This window comes from Stegostoma tigrinum, chromosome 43, assembly GCF_030684315.1.
Source record: "Stegostoma tigrinum isolate sSteTig4 chromosome 43, sSteTig4.hap1, whole genome shotgun sequence".
NCBI lineage: Eukaryota > Metazoa > Chordata > Chondrichthyes > Orectolobiformes > Stegostomatidae > Stegostoma > Stegostoma tigrinum.
Window position 1 is genome coordinate 12,389,361 of NC_081396.1, and position 17,602 is coordinate 12,406,962.

General features: G+C 40.5%; 1 protein-coding gene across 1 annotated transcript; it reads right to left on the minus strand.

Moving 5' to 3' along the window:
• Positions 1-10,606: 10,606 nt before the first annotated feature.
• LOC125449033 (probable G-protein coupled receptor 139) lies at positions 10,607-16,823 on the minus strand. Its single transcript, XM_048524605.2, has 2 exons — positions 16,715-16,823; positions 10,607-12,849 (listed from the first exon to the last, which is right to left on the minus strand). Exons 1-2 carry the CDS (start codon positions 16,779-16,781, stop codon positions 11,963-11,965), a joined length of 954 nt encoding a protein of 317 aa, XP_048380562.1. The 5' UTR covers positions 16,782-16,823; the 3' UTR covers positions 10,607-11,962.
• Positions 16,824-17,602: the final 779 nt, after the last annotated feature.

Consider the following 17,602-nt stretch of genomic DNA (forward strand, 5'->3'; position numbering starts at 1 on the left):
AGTTAGGATGGAAGCTGCAGAGCAGAACGAACAGAGTAGTGTTCTCTGGTTTACTACCGGTGCCACGAGATAGCGAGGTGAGGAACAGGGAGCGGGCGCAGCTGAACACGTGGCTACGCAGCTGGTGTAGGAGGGAGGGCTTCAGATATGTAGATAATTGGGATGCCTTCTGGGGAAGGTGGGACCTGTACAAGAAGGACGGGTTGCATCTGAACTGGAAGGGGACCAATGTCCTGGGTGGAAGGTTTGCTCGAGTAGTTCGAGAGGGTTTAAACTAGTATGGCAGGGGGGTGGGAACCTGAACTGTATACCAGAGGTGAGCGTTGATGCAGGTGAGGCAGTAGCAAGAGGTAGACCAGTTAATGGGAAGGATTTTCCTGGGAAGGAACCAAGGGATCGGTTAAAGTGTGTTTGCTTTAATGCAAGGAGTATCAGGAATAAAAGTGATGAACTTAGAGCATGGATCAGTACCTGGTGCTATGATGTTGTGGCCATAACAGAGACATGGGTTTCTCATGGGCAGGAATGGTTGCTGGATCTTCCAGGGTTTAGAACATTTAAAAAGAATAGGGATGGGGGAAAAAGAGGAGGGGGTGTAGCACTACTAATCAGAGAGGGTATCACAGCTACAGAAGCTTCCATTGTCGAGGAAGATCTGCCTACTGAGTCAGTATGGGTGGAAATTAGGAACAGGAAGGGAGTAGTCACCTCGTTAGGGGTTTACTACAGGTCCCCCAATAGCAGCAGGGAGATTGAAGAAAGCATAGGTCGACAGATTTTGGAAAAGTGTGGACGCAGTAGGGTTGTTGTAATGGGTGACTTTAACTTTCCTAATATTGATTGGAACCTCCTTCGAGCAGAAGATTTGAATGGAGCTGTTTTTGTAAGGTGTGTTCAGGAGGGTTTCCTAATGCAGTACGTTGACAGGCCGACGAGGGGAGAGGCCATTCTAGACTTGGTGCTCGGAAACGAGCCGGGGCAGGTATCAGATCTTGTGGTGGGAGAGCATTTTGGTGATAGTGACCATAACTGCCTCACATTCTACATAGCTATGGAGAAGGAGAGGATTAGGCAAAATGGGAGGATATTTAATTGGGGAAGAGGAAACTACGATGCGATTAGACATGAGTTAGGAAGCATGGACTGGGAGCAGTTGTTCCATGGTAAGGGAACTATAGACATGTGGAGACTGTTTAAGGAACAGTTGTTGGGAGTGATGAGTAAATATGTCCCTCTGAGACAGGCAAGAAGGGGTAAGATAAAGGAACCTTGGATGACGAGAGCGGTGGAGCTTCTTGTGAAAAGGAAGAAGGTAGCTTACATAAGGTGGAGGAAGCTAGGGTCAAGTTCAGCTAGAGAGGATTACATGCAGGCAAGGAAGGAGCTCAAAAATGGTCTGAGGAGAGCCAGGAGGGGGCACGAGAAAGGCTTGACAGAAGGAATCCGGGAAAACACAAAGGCATTTTACATTTACGTGAGGAATAAGAGAATGATCAAGGAAAGAGTAGGGCCGATCAGGGATAGCATAGGGAACTTGTGTGTGGAGCCTGAGGAGGTAGGGGAGGCCCTAAATGAGTTTTTTGCTTCTGTCTTTACGAAAGAAACGAACTTTGTAGTGAATGAAACCTTTGAAGAGCAGGTGTGCATGCTGGAATGGATAGAGATAGACGAAGCTGATGTGCTGAAAATTTTGTCAAACATTAAGATTGACAAGTCGCCAGGCCCGGACCAGATTTGTCCTCGGCTGCTTTGGGAAGCGAGAAATGCAATTGCTTCGCCACTTGCAAAGATCTTTGCATCCTCACTCTCCACTGGAGTCGAACCTGAGGACTGGAGACAGGCAAATGTAATCCCTCTCTTCAAGAAAGGAAATAGGGAAATCCCCGGCAATTATAGACCAGTAAGTCTCACGTCTGTCGTCTGCAAGGTGTTAGAAAGGATTCTGAGGGATAAGATTTATGGCCATCTGGAAGAGCATGGCTTGATCAAATACAGTCAACACGGCTTTGTGAGGGGTAGGTCATGCCTTACAAACCTTATCAAGTTTTTTGAGGATGTGACTAGAAAAGTTGATGAGGGTCGAGCTGTGGATGTGGTGTATATGGATTTCAGTAAGGCATTTGATAAGGTTCCCCATGGTAGGCTCATTCAGAAGGTCAGGAGGAATGGGATACAGGGGAACTTAGCTGCTTGGATACAGAATTGGCTGGCCAACAGAAGACAGCGAGTGGTAGTAGAAGGCAAATATTCTGCCTGGAAGTCAGTGGTGAGTGGTGTTCCACAGGGCTCTGTCCTTGGGCCTCTACTGTTTGTAATTTTTATTAATGACTTGGATGAGGGCATTGAAGGATGGGTCAGCAAGTTTGCAGACGACACAAAGGTCGGAGGTGTCGTTGACAGTGTAGAGGGCTGTTGTAGGCTGCAGCGGGACATTGACAGGATGCAGAGATGGGCTGAGAGGTGGCAGATGGAGTTCAACCTGGATAAATGCGAGGTGATGCATTTTGGAAGGTCGAATTTGAAGGCTGAGTACAGGATTAAGGATAGGATTCTTGGCAGCGTGTAGGAACAGAGGGATCTTGGTGTGCAGATACATAGATCCCTTAAAATGGCCACCCAAGTGGACAGGGTTGTTAAGAAAGCATATGGTGTTTTGGCTTTCATTAACAGGGGGATTGAGTTTAAGAGTCGTGAGATCTTGTTGCAGCTCTATAAAACTTTGGTTAGACCGCACTTGGAATACTGCGTCCAGTTCTGGGCGCCCTATTATAGGAAAGATGTGGATGCTTTGGAGAGGGTTCAGAGGAGGTTTACCAGGATGCTGCCTGGACTGGAGGGCTTATCTTATGAAGAGAGGTTGACTGAGCTCGGTCTCTTTTCATTGGAGAAAAGGAGGAGGAGAGGGGACCTAATTGAGGTATACAAGATAATGAGAGCCATAGATAGAGTTGATAGCCAGAGACTATTTCCCAGGGCAGAAATGGCTAGCACGAGGGGTCATAGTTTTAAGCTGGTTGGTGGAAAGTATAGAGGGGATGTCAGAGGCAGGTTCTTTACGCAGAGAGTTGTGAGAGCATGGAATGCGTTGCCAGCAGCAGTTGTGGAAGCAAGGTCATTGGGGTCATTTAAGAGACTGCTGGACATGTATATGGTCACAGAAATTTGAGGGTGCATACATGAGGATCAATGGTCGGCACAACATTGTGGGCTGAAGGGCCTGTTCTGTGCTCTACTGTTCTATGTTCTATGTCCTATGTTCTATATCCTACCTGAGCAGATCTGTGGTGGCTGGCATTGCATGCAATGCTTTACTATGCCTAACAAGAGCTTTATAAAAGATCACATTATTTTCCATGAGTTTGTTCTCATTCACCCTATTAAAGCAACCCAAGTTCCTATACATTCTGGTTCTTTCTCTTTAATTATATCCTCTATCCTTAACAGATTTGAGCACACTAACTCTCTGCTCCCTCTGCAACTGCAGACTCTCTACATTGATTCTCTCAAAGTACATCAGCTCACTGTGCATGCTGAAGAGTATACGTATTCACCTCAAACTGATAACTCTCACTCCACAATAGAACATAAAACATTACAGAAATGGAGTAGGGATTTTAGCACACGATATACATGCTGACCATGACACCATTCTGAACTAATACTATCTGTGGGCACAAGATCAGCATCCATCTGTACCCTACTTGTTCATGTGTCTGTTCAAAAGCCTCTGCAATATCACAATTGTTCGAAGTGCACTTTAGGCACTCATCACCCCCACACCAAAACAAATTGCTTCACACATCACCTTGAAACTGACTCCCCTTCATCTGAAGTCGTTGGTCCCTAGAATTTGATATTTCCATCCTTGGAAAAAGGCTCAGACTATCCACCTTATCCATGCTTCTGTTAATTTTATATACTTCTTTCAGGTCACCCTGCAGCCTCTGATGCACCGGGGAAAGCAAACCAAATTTGTCTAACCTCTCATTACAACTAATCCATTCCAAAGCAGGGAACGGCCTGGTAAACCTCTTTTGCAGTATCTCCAAAGCCCCTGATGTGCTGTCAACTTTGTACATGATACTACAAATATGGCCTAACTATAGAATTATACAGCTAAAACATGATTATGTACTTTTCTAGTCAATCTCTGGCAGATGAAGGCCATCATACCATATGCCTTCTTTATTGTCTTCTCTAATGTGCAGCCAATTTCAGGGAGCTGTGGACTTACACCGCATGATCTCTCTGTATATCAATGCTCTGACGGATTCCTTCATTTGCTGTGTACATTCCTGTTGCCTTTGCCCTCACAAAAAATGCATCACTTCATACTTGTTTGGGTTAAACTCTTCCTCATTTTCCACATCATCAATTTTCTATGCCATCTGAAAATTTATGAATCAAAGTTGGGAATAAAATACAAATGTGACAACTAAAATTGAACAAATAATGCCAGGAGAATCAAAGCTTCTACATATGCTTTTCATGGGTATCTAAATTTTGGACCAGCATATCAATTCAATGTCAATACAGGAGTTCTTTTTCTTCTTTCACTTCCAATGTCTAGAATCATTCATGGATATTTTCCTGTTTTATATGTAAGAATGGGAATAATCTCATCGAAGTTTTCATGGTATTAGTTAGATCTTATAAGATCAGAAGAGAGCATTGATTTAAACTCTTTTGGGGACTCAGGATGAGGAAACATCGTCTGAGGCCAGAGCCAGAGTTTCAGAAGTGAATGAGGAAACAAATCCTTCGGTGAAGTTGGTGCCAGAATGAAGCACCTTTCCTCAAATGGTAGTTCATGAGAGCTCACCGTTCTGGTATTGTTGATTTTTGTTACAACAAGGAGTTAAGGGAAAAGCGGCAAAGGATCACAGATCCGCCATGTTGTGGATACACAGCATGTCTGACAATTCCTTTGAAAACAGACACTGAGCTAACGTTTCAGGTCTGTCAGCATGTGACCAGGGGAAAATGAATTAAAGGGAATCTATGTGGTACTCTGGAAGGCACGATAAATTAACTGACAAATGATTCTTGTCTGTGGGATTGAAGACAGTGGTAACCAGACAAGTAAATGGGCATAAGATGTCTTTTATGAAATAATATGCACTTGGGGCTTCTGAAATTATGGTTTGAGGGATAATGCCCAGTGTTTATCATTGGAGTCTCCTGTCGTCACCACGGTTTAGTGTAGATCCAGAGTGGGTAGCTTGTTCCCTTTCCTGAAGAACATTGCAGAACCAGTTATGCTTTACAACATTCCAGTGGCTTTCATTGCTCTTTAAAAAAAAACTTGGCAAACCCATATTTATCTGATTTAGTCAGCGTATTTATCACATCCTGTCTTTGGTTTTATAGTACTACTTCATTCTCTCTATCTTATTTCCATTTTATGCGAATTTAGAACATTTGCAATTGTAAGACTAAAATAAATACAGGTTAAATTCTGGTGGATATATTTAATTCATCAAGATTCATCTGAACAGCTAATGGTCATAGAAACAAGCCAGCATTAACACTGAAAAACCGTGGAAATGTGGGGGCTGTAGAGACATATTCAAAAGTCTGCCCCAACTAAAACCTCATTGATGCAGTCACACGGGAAGAAATCATTTACCTGCACTGAGTGTGGGAAGAGATTGACTATATTATCCCTAGGAACCAAAAATTTCACACTGGAGTTTGACATTTTAAATGCATAGGCTGTGGCCAACACTGTGAAAGTTCCAGAGAGCTGATGTCCTGTCAACGTGTTCACATTTATGTATAAAAAAAAAACTGTTGAGGTGCTCTTCCTGCAGAACTGGGTTCAGGCAGTGAGCTGAACTCACCATGCATCAGTGATATTCACAGTGGGGCCAAACAGTTTAGATGGTCTGAGTGTGGGAAGGAAATCACTCAGTTATCCTAGCTGCTGGAACATCAGAAAATTCACTCTGATGGGAGATCTTTTAAATGTTCAGTTTGTGAGAAATGCTTCTAACATTGTTAACTGCAAAGACTCCATCAATGACTTCACACAGGGTTAAGACAATTCACTGGCACGTGTGTCAGAAGGGATTTACCCAGATGCCGACCCATTAAAACAGCAGGGAGTTCACAGATAGATACAATGATTGGGTTTTACTGTTAATTGTATTTGGGCCAGTACATTTACTCTGAGGCTGTTTTTTCCAATGTTAATAAACTTCACCTCAGTAACAGTTTTTAGGATGCTACATAAAAGTCATATAAATCAGCTTTGTGCTAATTGTACCATGTGTGGAAATTATTTTTTCGTATTTTTCAAATGTTTAACATAACTTGACTTCTTTCAAAAGGCGTGCAATTCCAGTCTCATTTATCTGAACCTCCAACAGAAAAATTGCAGATCTCATAGAGCTGTCTCATAGAGACTAAGACAATATGTTCATCTGCCTCTTCTGCATCCTTCACTTCCCACCAACACTCGGGTACATATCATTCACATGTTGCTTTTCAGCTTCGACCTGAATTCACATCCTTCTCCAATTATCTCTCCCAACCCTCATCATGTGCTATCGGAGATTTTGTTGATTTTTTTTCTCACCTATGTAGCACAAAAAATTCCAGTATTAACAGTTAGTGATAATTGTCTCTCCTTTTTCTTACGTCCACAATCAGCCACCCATGACCCCAAAATCATTGTAAAGTTCCAGGCCATCTCCACACTTCTTTTCTTGTGTAATATTCTTGCATATGGTGTCCCTCAGTGTTTTATCCTTGGTGCTTCCCGCTTCTCCTCTACATGCCACTCGGTTTCACCATCCAAATGTGCAATGCCAGTTTTCGCACGTTCACTCATAACAGCCAGCACTACCTCTCCGCTGCCCTCTCCATTGCTCCACTGTTAGGAAATGATCAAACTGCATATCACAGGTAGACAACCTTTACGACAGTCAACATTATAAATTTTGTCCACTGAATACTGAAACTATCTCTCTGCCTGAGAACTGTTTGAGGCTGAATTAAACTTCTCAAAATCTTCCTGTCACTTCTGACCAAGGTGAGCTTTAGACCACACACCCACATGATCATTATTACCAGAAAGTCCAATCTTGAAACCGTTGTTTGTTTCCACCTCACCCTGGTCATCTGTTGCTGAAACTCTCATCTATGTACATGTTGCCTTAGGCCCGAAAGCAAACTATTTCTGGCTGGAATCATGTGATCATCCAAAACACTGCTGTCAGTGCTTCTCACTATGTCCTTTCCCTCCAGCATCCTAGTGTTCATTGCCAGGCTTTGGCCCCTGGGCTAGGTATGCCTCGTAGTTAAAATTAACGCCCTTGAATCAATTCACGTGATGGTCTTGTCCACCCCTATCTCCATCTTACAATCACATTATCTCCAAAATGATCTGAACTCCCTTCATCTTTGTCTTTTTTTTTAGCTTACCAGATTTTATCTAATGCAATAGGGGGCTGTTCGTGAATCTTTGTGAAACTCTGAATTTCCTTTCCTAAACTTCTTTTCCTCACTGTCCTTGAAAAATGCTCTCACTGATTAAGCATCATATCTAATGTCTCCCTCGCTGACTTGGCATTGAATATTTCTTCACAAAACTGCTCTAGATCATCTTTGTACATTACCTTGCACTAAACATGTAAGTCCAAACTATGATGTTATGACACCAGTTAAAACACAATAAAATTCCACAAACCATACTCCAAGTTAGCGCTTATAATTTCAATTATTTATGTGGTATTACTTTTTGCATGAATGTCGGTCACTCTACATCAGGAATCTGAACTCTACTATTGAGAATTGAGAAAACATTGGATTGATACATTAATTAGTGAACTTTATTGATTGGCTGATTGATTTGACTCATGGGATATTTCATGAGTTGCCGACTGAACTAAATCTGGGTCACTGTGTAAGTCATAACTTTTGGTACAGCAGCTGAGGGGTACAACATGAAGCCCAATTTCTGCTTAATGGGAAGAAAAATCAAATATCAAATGATTGCCCTCATCTAATCTTTCCCTCAAATTGCCAAACATGGGCTCAATTTAACTTTATCATTTTGATCCAGCAGTCTCTGTGGAGTTGAAAATGATGCAACGATACCCTCTGATGTTCTCTTAATGCTATTACACAGGCAGCGTTCATCCATTAATTCAAAGTAGTGGTGGACGTCTCAATGTATGATGATCTGCTCCACTTAATTAGCTCCGCATCCCATTGTTTATTATAACTCATTAAACAAGAAAGGTGGAAATAGAAACTCGAAGGAATGCAATTGCTATTTACACCTGTTGATGCCACATGAGCACCTTCCTGTATTACACTTGCTAGGCGGTATCCAATCCATGATACCCTATCCTGCCCAACACTGTGCCCCTTGTGTCGTCTCTTTCCCTCTTTTCCCTTCACATCTTCCTTCAGCTTTTCTCATGACATGCCTATCATTTAATTTTCTATCATTCCCCCCGTCAAATCGCTCTCAGCTTCTCCCACCCCCTCACTGTTAACCTTCTGTCAAACACACACACCCTCCACTACTCAGAAGATATGTACAGACATAATCCTCATTTAATTGACTTCTCTGTGCAGCTTCCGCTCCTCCATATCTTCCCAAACTTACTCCACTGAATAGTTCCTGCTTATTCCAGACACCAAAAAAACCCACATATCTTTTTTCTCCCTTCAATACAATAACTTCTGCCTCCTAGTCCCAGGGTCTGAAATGCAGAATTCAGTGAGTACATATACAGACTAATTGATCATCTTCATTCACAGCAAGATTGCAATCTCCAGGGAGTGAAAGAAACTCCCCCTTAAGGGAACGTGGGAAAGAATGAAGTGGAGATCCACGGAGAAATCAAAGGAAAAGAAGCAGGGCAGACAGGGGGTGGAAGAGAGAGAGAGAGAGAGAATAAGAGACAAATCCAGACATTTCAGAAGAGAGGAAATCCTACCAGAGGAAACAGCTCTTTGATATTTAATCTGCTTGATGCACCTGAACTTCATCAGCCGTGACATTTTCTATCAGGACGGCTACTCAAGAACACCCTGCCCTATTCTGCTTTGCTCTGCATCCTCTGCTTTTTTTGGTCTACCTTGTCCCTCTCTCATTCCACACCTGCAATCACTGTGAATATATTCTTCTCTTTCTCAGTCCCACTTATTCCCTCACAGAAAACCTGTCAAACAGAAAGCAGAACATGATGAGAATGCACAGTGATGAACTGGCCTCTTGATTGTTAGCCTGAATGCTGAGCTAGATTCTAGTAACAGAAATCACCTGCCTCTACGTTAGTAAATAGCTGTTTCATGCAAAGGCAGTGCAACAGAGAGTTGGGGATGGGTAAGAGGGGGAGAGACAGACAGATAGAGAGAGAAAGAGAGAGAGGGTGGAGGGAGGCAACAAGAGAGAAACAACAATGTAGATATAGTGGGACAAATTGGCGAGCAGAGAGGAAGGGGGAAAACGTCGAGAGAGAAACAAAGAAGAGACAGTCACGGGATAAACATTAAAAAAAGAGTGAGACGTGTTAAGAGAAAAAGGAACATTCAGGGAGAAAAACACAAACGAGTTCGGAGGCAGGTAATTGCAATAAATGATCTAAAGAAGAATATGAACATGGTGGAGGTGAGAAGGACATGGAGAAATGGGGATTTAAAGAAACGTTGGGAGAGTCAGCTGAGAACATGAAGGCAGAGATTATAGCTGGAATGACAGGTAGAGGTAGCCTCTGGGCTCTGTGTACAAGTCACTCTTGACAGTTCTGTTGCTTTTGCTTTTCTCCATTCTGACCATTGCCCCTTGTGTTAAAAGTCCAGGTTTCAGCCTAAATCATGCAATTATTTTTTCCCCTCCAAAAATTAAATTAATGACAGGACAACAAGGCAGTTTAATATTATTTTTTCTCTGGGTCCGGCTCGTGTCCAACAATCCCTCATGGCAAAATCTCTGTCTCTATCTCTCTCCCCTCCCCCATTTCCTGTCAACCTCACCACTCACTTCTCTCTCTCTCTCTCTCTCTCTCTCTCTCTCTCTCTCACTCTCTCTCTCCCTCTCTCTCTCCCTCTCTCTCTCCCTCTCTCTCGGCACTGCCTGCTCTTCAGCTTGCAAACAAATTCAAATTGTTGGGTGCGGGGATGGGAGATAAGAATGAAAATTTATTAAACTTACATATAATTCTGGCACCACCTCTTCAATCTTACACATTTACCAGTACAGGCCCAAATAATAAACCGTGATTGAGAACAAAAAGGTTTAAATCTGCCTCGAGGTATCTCAGTGTTTCTATTTGATAGTTGGGAGGAGGAAACAGTTATTAGAGAGACAGTAATACAAACTTGTTTCCTCACTCCTATAAATGCTATTTCTCCCACAGTGTGTGTTCAAACTTCAGATTCTTATGAAGTTCCTAGTTGAGAGACTGAAATTGATGAAAACAAAGGTCATGTTATTTTTGAAAGATGAAGTAAGAGCATGGTCCTATCACTCAATAACTTCCATTATCTTCAGAAATCATACGACACCAAGTTATAGCTCAAACACTTTTATTTGAAAACACAAGCTTTCAAACCCTCAGTTCTTTCTCATGTGTTAGGTTTAGAGTGAAGATTACCTTTGCAGTTTTGAATTTTGGTGGGAGAGACAGGAATGAAGAAAAAGACAGGTGGACAGAAAAAGTGTTGTGTAGGCAGTTTCATGTGGACATGGAGCTAGTGGGAATCAGAGACATCAAGAGACGTGAGAAGTGAGATGAAGGACAGAGAGTAACAGAAGAGAGATACAATGTTTCAGAGAAAGTCAAGAGGTTGAAAAAAACAACCTGAAAATAATAGGCACGTGTAAGAAGCTTTAAAACTGGGCCATAGCACAGTAAGTAACTGAGCAGTGATATCAAGAAACTGTGTGGCTATTTAGGAGTAGCTAACAGATCCCAAGAGCGAGAAATAGGAACAGGCCAATATAAAAGAAAAAGAAATAAGGTGAACAATTGGAGAAGGAAATGTGTGAAATGAACAGTTTGAAAAGACAAAACAACTTGAAGACAGTTACCAAGCAAGTGTCAGTCATTAATGGATTTAAAAGATTCCTCAAGGATTTTCAAGTCTTGTGGCAATCCTGAGACCCAACCATTCTTGCCATTATCTTACTTCATCATACCTCTCCACAGCAGGACTCTGCTTGCACAGATTTATACTAGTAACATCCATGTAACCCCTCAGTCTTGCATTGGGTAATGGGAGGGGGAGAGAGAAAGGGAGAGAAATGATGGCTGTTATGATGGAGAAATGGAACGGGGGTACAATTAATTTATGTTAAAGTTTGTGATTATGGAGAAGTGAAAGTAATAATAATTCTAACAAGCTAAGAAATGTCCATTATTCCAGTGCGTTTTTTTTTGTAACTTGGAAAACTTGTCTGTTTTTCCTCTATCTGAGGAGATCTGAATTGAATTAAATCTGTGGTTGGGCACCATGATGGTACAATTGGTTTGTGCCCTTCAATTGATCCCCTGCTGTATTTCTAACTCTTTGCTATCTGTTACTCGAATGTCCGCACTTGCCCCTTTGCTCTTTCTACACTACCTGCCTGAAGTTACTCTTAACCCACTCATAATACCTATTGTCATCTCTCACTATTTGTTGTAACCCTTCTGCATATGTCCAATTATCTTTTCATTACCCATTGTCTAGAATCTTCAGTTGTTTTTATACTGTTGAGATTTCTTCTATCTGAGTATTTCAGCTATTGTACTAAGCGTCCTCTGACACTCTTTGCAATGACATAATCCTTTTGATCTATCTGCCACCTTGTGCTGAATTGTGCCTATACTCCTGCTCTCTGGTAGTGTTTTCCCCGGCTAACAGAAATTGCTGCATTCCCACTCCAGTACCTTTGTCCTTTTTGCCCTTCTCTAGCCAAACTCGATCCCACCTGCGGACATTATGGATATCCATTGATCCTTTACCTAATACATAGTTTAAAAGTTGATATAAATGGATGTTTCACAGCATTCTTCAACTGCTCTCGGAACTTGGACTGTGTGGCCAAATATATAAAAGTATTTGTACAGCAGCTTAAATTCCGCAGCATATAGGCGACTTTTTCAAAAAGGTGAGCAGAATCTTCATTCAAGTACTCTTCAACTTCGAAAAAAAATAACATATACACAAACCACAAAAGGATAAAGCTGCCTGAAATAGAGAAGAGTAAAATCATAGACTTCCTTCTACTTTCCATTTCTGGGTCACTCTGATTCTCTCCCTTGTTTTGACGCTTCAGTGCCTGGCGGATCCGACTGGCCATTAAAATGTGTTTCACTGTAAGACCATTGAGCAAAATAATTAATGCGAATGGTATCAATGGTGATAAAGCCTTTTCAAACATTCTAAATCCAATCCATCTACGGTCAGTAAAATAGCTTGGTTTATTTGAACACTCCATTGGAACATTGTCAACAATATTTGTTGGTTTAAATCTAAAGTAGATGGGAATATTTTTTAAACAGAACACGGTCCCGGTGGTTGCGAGGACTATGGTTGCAGTTTTCTTGGTGCAATATTTTAATTTCAGCTTCTGGCAACAAATGGCAACAAATCGATCAAAAGTGAATGTGACTGTGAACCAAACAGAACAGTCTATGGCTATACGTATCAGAACATAACCAGCACTGCACACATGGGTGATTTTCAGGAAATACAATGGAAAATAAAAATACGTGATTCGATGTAGAATGACCTCAGTGACAATTGTCAGGAGATCCGCCGTTGCCATGGCCACAAGGTACGTTGTGGTGCACGGAGAGAGTCCACACTTTCCACGGGACAGGATCACTATTGCCACTGAGTTGACTGTGTTGGGGACAGATGGAAAGAATGTAAAGAAATTAATGTCAACAATTCTCTCTTCCTGAAGTCAGACATTTAGGGAAGAATCTGATCAGACATTAGAAAAAAATGTTCTCAACTAATAACTGAGCATGCAGTTAATGTGACTAATATACCAGAGAAGAATGCCTAGTATACTACTCATGATAATCAGATTAGAAGCATTAATATGTTTCCAAAATAAAATTACATGATGAGTTTGGAACTTTTTAGCACACCACAAACACTGTTGATGGAAGAACCTACATTGGAATGCAAACATGTTTGGGGCATGATAGCATCAGCCCGCATGGAAATGCATTGTTTTAAAATGTTAATTTCTTGCTTAAAACAGAATATTTCATGTAGTATGAGCTACATGAGGGTTTCTAATTAATTTTAGAAAATGTTACATGCGATGATGCAAATGATTTCTAGTCAATTGGGACAATTCCCTCAAAAGGAGTTCTAAAAACAACCTTCAACTTTCCACATTAATAGAGACAGAAACTAAGAGATTTGTGGAGATACTCGAAGAGAGAGAATTACTCCCTTAGTCATTGGCGTAGCTGCCCCTGGCTGAATGTGTCAAATGGCTACTTTTTTTTCAGCTGACACAAAATGTTGGAGCTTATGCAGCATTTCACATAGCTCAAATCATGACTGTCGCGACTGATAACTAAATGCTTATGAGAATTGTAATACAGTTTTAATAAGATGAAGCTAGAATGCAGATAATAAACCTCCTCCTTCCTGATGGCAAACTGTAGCTCAGGTGGAAACTGTAATTTGAATTTTTTTGATTTTAATATTAAAAAGAAAGGGAGAACTTGAACACTTTACAGGAGGATTTTAAGTAATTATATGTTAGACTCGGTAGATATATTTGTATAATAACAACAGTTTCAATGTATTAGGCGTTGGGAAATTTAATAAGATTTTTATAGGCAGTTGGCCTTGGATGCAGAGACGGTTTTGATAAATACCGTTGGAAAACCTTGCCAATAGGCTGTGATACCAGTTGGTTTGCAGCGTGGTATTTTGTACAGATCATAAGAACATCTGATCTGACATAATCGAGACATTTTAGCTAATTGTAATTACTTATGATGTACACCTATTTGGATTTGTTAAAATTATAAACGTAGCTGATGAACTAGCACTAAGGTTCTCAACTGAATATCCTTTAAATAAATAGCTTCAGGTAAGAGGGAGAAACTTCCATTCCATCAATTTGGAGATTAGAACCACAGAACAGTATTTTTTAAAAAATGTTATCAATGAGTACAAAAAGACAAACAAAATAGCAAGGAATGGGGCTGAACAAAAATTAAACAGAATCATATGACCTCAAGAAAATAAACAATTGCTGATTCCCAACCTAATGAGCATACTAAAGAACAAGGGCATAATGACCGAGAAGGATTATAGATAAAACTTAAGAGGTCATAGCCCGTAGAACTTTACAGAATCCAAATAAACTTATTTTAATGACTATCTAAGGCTGGAAAAGTGATTGTATAATGCGATTTCAACAAGTGCTATCTTATTCAGTACAGAGTAGTGATTTGAAAAATATTCAAAGTAATCATGGTAAGGTTCACCAAGAATCAAACTTTGTTTGAAGCCACATAACAGCGTGAAAATAGAACAATTTGTAAATGGCAGTTGCTAGACAGAGAGACCGAGTTTGTTTGACTTTTCAAAATTGAGTAAGAATGAAGTTGGTCTCAAAATTGTCAGCTTTGTCACAGAATTGTAGTATTATGTGAAACAATGTATAATTTCAGAAGTGACTTTATAATAGAGCTCATATTGCAAACTTTATGACATTTAGTCGAAATTCACATCCTTACTGAGCTTCTGTATTACTTTCTGCAAGGAATATACCATTGTATAAAACAATTTTTTGAAAAGTCATTAGTAAAAGTAAACATGTGCAACACATATCTGGAAACAGTCATTATTGGAATATGATCAATACAAGGTATTGTAAGACCCCTCAGACAGGTGATAAAGCTCCGACAATTATCACCAGACGATGACAGGATCTACAGTTGACCACGCACGTGTGCCTCATTGATTGTGCATTTCAAAGGATTGGATGCGTTGGTCCGAGGGGCTGCAGCAAACACCGATGTCAATGTTGTATGCAAACATTGTAACACGGTATGTATAAATATTCTGCACCTTATTGAATAAGATACTGTGTCAGAGAGACGGCTTCCACACTGCATTGGTAAGGAGGCCCAAATAGAGATCGACTTTTTTAAAAAATTGTTAATAAGATGTGGGTATCGCTAGTCAAGCCACCATTAATTGCCCATCCTTATTTGATGGGAGGGCAGTTAAGAGTCAACCACATTGCTATGGGTCTGGAGTCACAGATAGGCAAGATCAGGTAAGGGTGGTAAGTATCCTTCATTCAAGCGAATTAATCAAGCAGATGAGATTTTCCTGACAATAGGCAATGGTTTCATGTTCACCATTACACTCTAAATTTCAGGTTATTATTAAATTCCACCATTTGCCAGGCGGGATTCGAACCCAGGTTCACAACTCATTAGCTGGGTCTCTGGATTAATAGTCTAGTAACAATGGCACTCTGCCATCACTTACCTGTTAAATTTGTGCTGATGAACACAGGACTCGGGACTCTTTTTTATAAAAAAATCTATCTTCAATATTTATTAAAATGTGGCATTTATAGCACTTGGCATATTTCAGATGATGACTATGTAGAAGTGCATTTTATGTGGATTGGCCGTGCTAAAATGCCTATTGTGTCTAGGGACCTGCAGTTTAGGTAGACTAACTACTGGAAATGCAGTTTTACAGGGCTGGGTTGGGTGAGGGGAAGAAATGATCTTTAGATTTTTGTGTGGACTCAATCAGCCCACTGACATGCTTTCATACCGTCAGAATTGTATTCTCCTAAAGCATTGCATACATACCTACAACGTATGGACGACAGTGGTCCAAGAAGGCAGCTTACCGCTTTCTTTTTTCAATGATAACTGGGAACAGGCAGCAAATGCAGAGCCACCCAACAACTAGAATGCTCCAGAACTAAAGAATAATTAAAAACACTGCCCAGGAGGAAGCCAATAATCGATTCATTCGCGAATAGAAGCAGGTGTGGGCAAGCTGTTTACCTGAGATGCGTAGGCATCCCTATTTGTGTCACATCATATCCCTCCACGAGTTTGGAGGGTTTCCTGTCATCAAACTTTTGATTGTATGGAAAAGAATTGCTCATTCAAGCACTTAAGCCATGACCCAGCCATTTCTTGGAGTGAGCTGGGTAAGTAAATTAATCAGAACAATAATTGCTGTTATTAATCCAATCAAGAATAAGAGCAAAAAGAATGCCCATGCACTAAATGCAAATAATGGTTACTACGGGAGAAACATGCAATTGTGATCCATGGAATACTCTAAATAGTCTACTACACTGAGTACCATTGTAGAAAGGCAGGTTATCCAAGTAACACATCACAATTTGCATCATGGTTTCAAATCCAGTCAGCTGAGCACATCCAGGATAACACTATACCGAGAAATGATCCAAGTCATGCACCCCTTTGTGCAATTTCCTGATTTGATGTGCATTTAAACATCATTACAATGAATATAATAACTATTGTATGTACAGAGTCTGTAAGCTATCAACAACTGATAAAATGGAAAGAAAAGGAATTTAGTCTTACACACTGAGTTTTAAAATAATGACCTCTATATTGTTAACTGCATATCTGTGCAATTGCGTACACGAAATCTCATACAATGGTAAAATGACAACACAACTTGTACAGAGAATGACACAATTTTAATCCTGATAGATACTTACCTGAAACACCGACAATAGCAAGGATGGTGTAATAAATTTTCCTTGCAAATAGAAGTGAACGATGCATTTTATGTGCGAAACCAATTTGTCTGTTTGTAGTACATGCAATACCACTGAATCAAACAAATGAGTTAGTACCCCCAACTCATTAAATTTTGTACCATAGTGGAGCTCCAGGGATTTAGTTATGTTGCGCTTCTTTTCTGACAAAACATTTTCCTAAGTTTTGAAAAATAGGTTATTAAGCTGTTTTAATTGTCTGTTGATGAAATTCAATTAATCATCAGATGGAGTTGGAGACCAGAAATCCCGAGGGTGGGCCTATCAGGTCACATGATGTTATCATGTAACAGAGACAAAAGTAAATAAGCCTTTCTATCACTGTATTCATAGAACAGGAAAGTCAAACCTTTAGAAGACTGTCTATAGTTTTTCCAATGATTGTTGTTAATAATCCATCCTAGCCCTTGTGATTGACTAAACATAGATACCAGTTTTATATCTTACATGAAAAGAAAGTACAAAACAAATTGAGCAGCAGAAAATCAGGCACCATGTAATCTAATTAATGCTGAAGATTTAAGCCGAAAACATTCACCCCACCACGCACGCCTCCTCCCAAGACACAAAAGACAGACTAATATGTTTAAGAGGGAGAGAAAAGAAAATATCAAAATTAGCCCAATAACTTAAATGAGATAACAAAGTGTGGAGCTGGAGGAATACAATAGGCCAGGAAGTATTAGAGGAGCAGGAAAGTTGACGTTTCTGTTCTGAACTCTTCTTCAGAAATTCTTCATGTCAACTTTCCTGTTACTCTGATTCTGGCTGGCCTGCTGTGATCTCCCAGCCCCACACTTCATTATCTCTGACTCCAACATCTGCCAT

Bases quoted from the DNA above. Each gene is read 5' to 3' on its own strand.
- LOC125449033 (XM_048524605.2), bottom strand. From the start codon at position 16,781: ATGCATCGTTCACTTCTATTTGCAAGGAAAATTTATTACACCATCCTT. The intron at 12,850-16,714 runs GTAAGTATCTAT...TCCCCAACACAG, and splicing joins TGCTATTGTCGGTGTTTCAG to TCAACTCAGTGGCAATAGTG.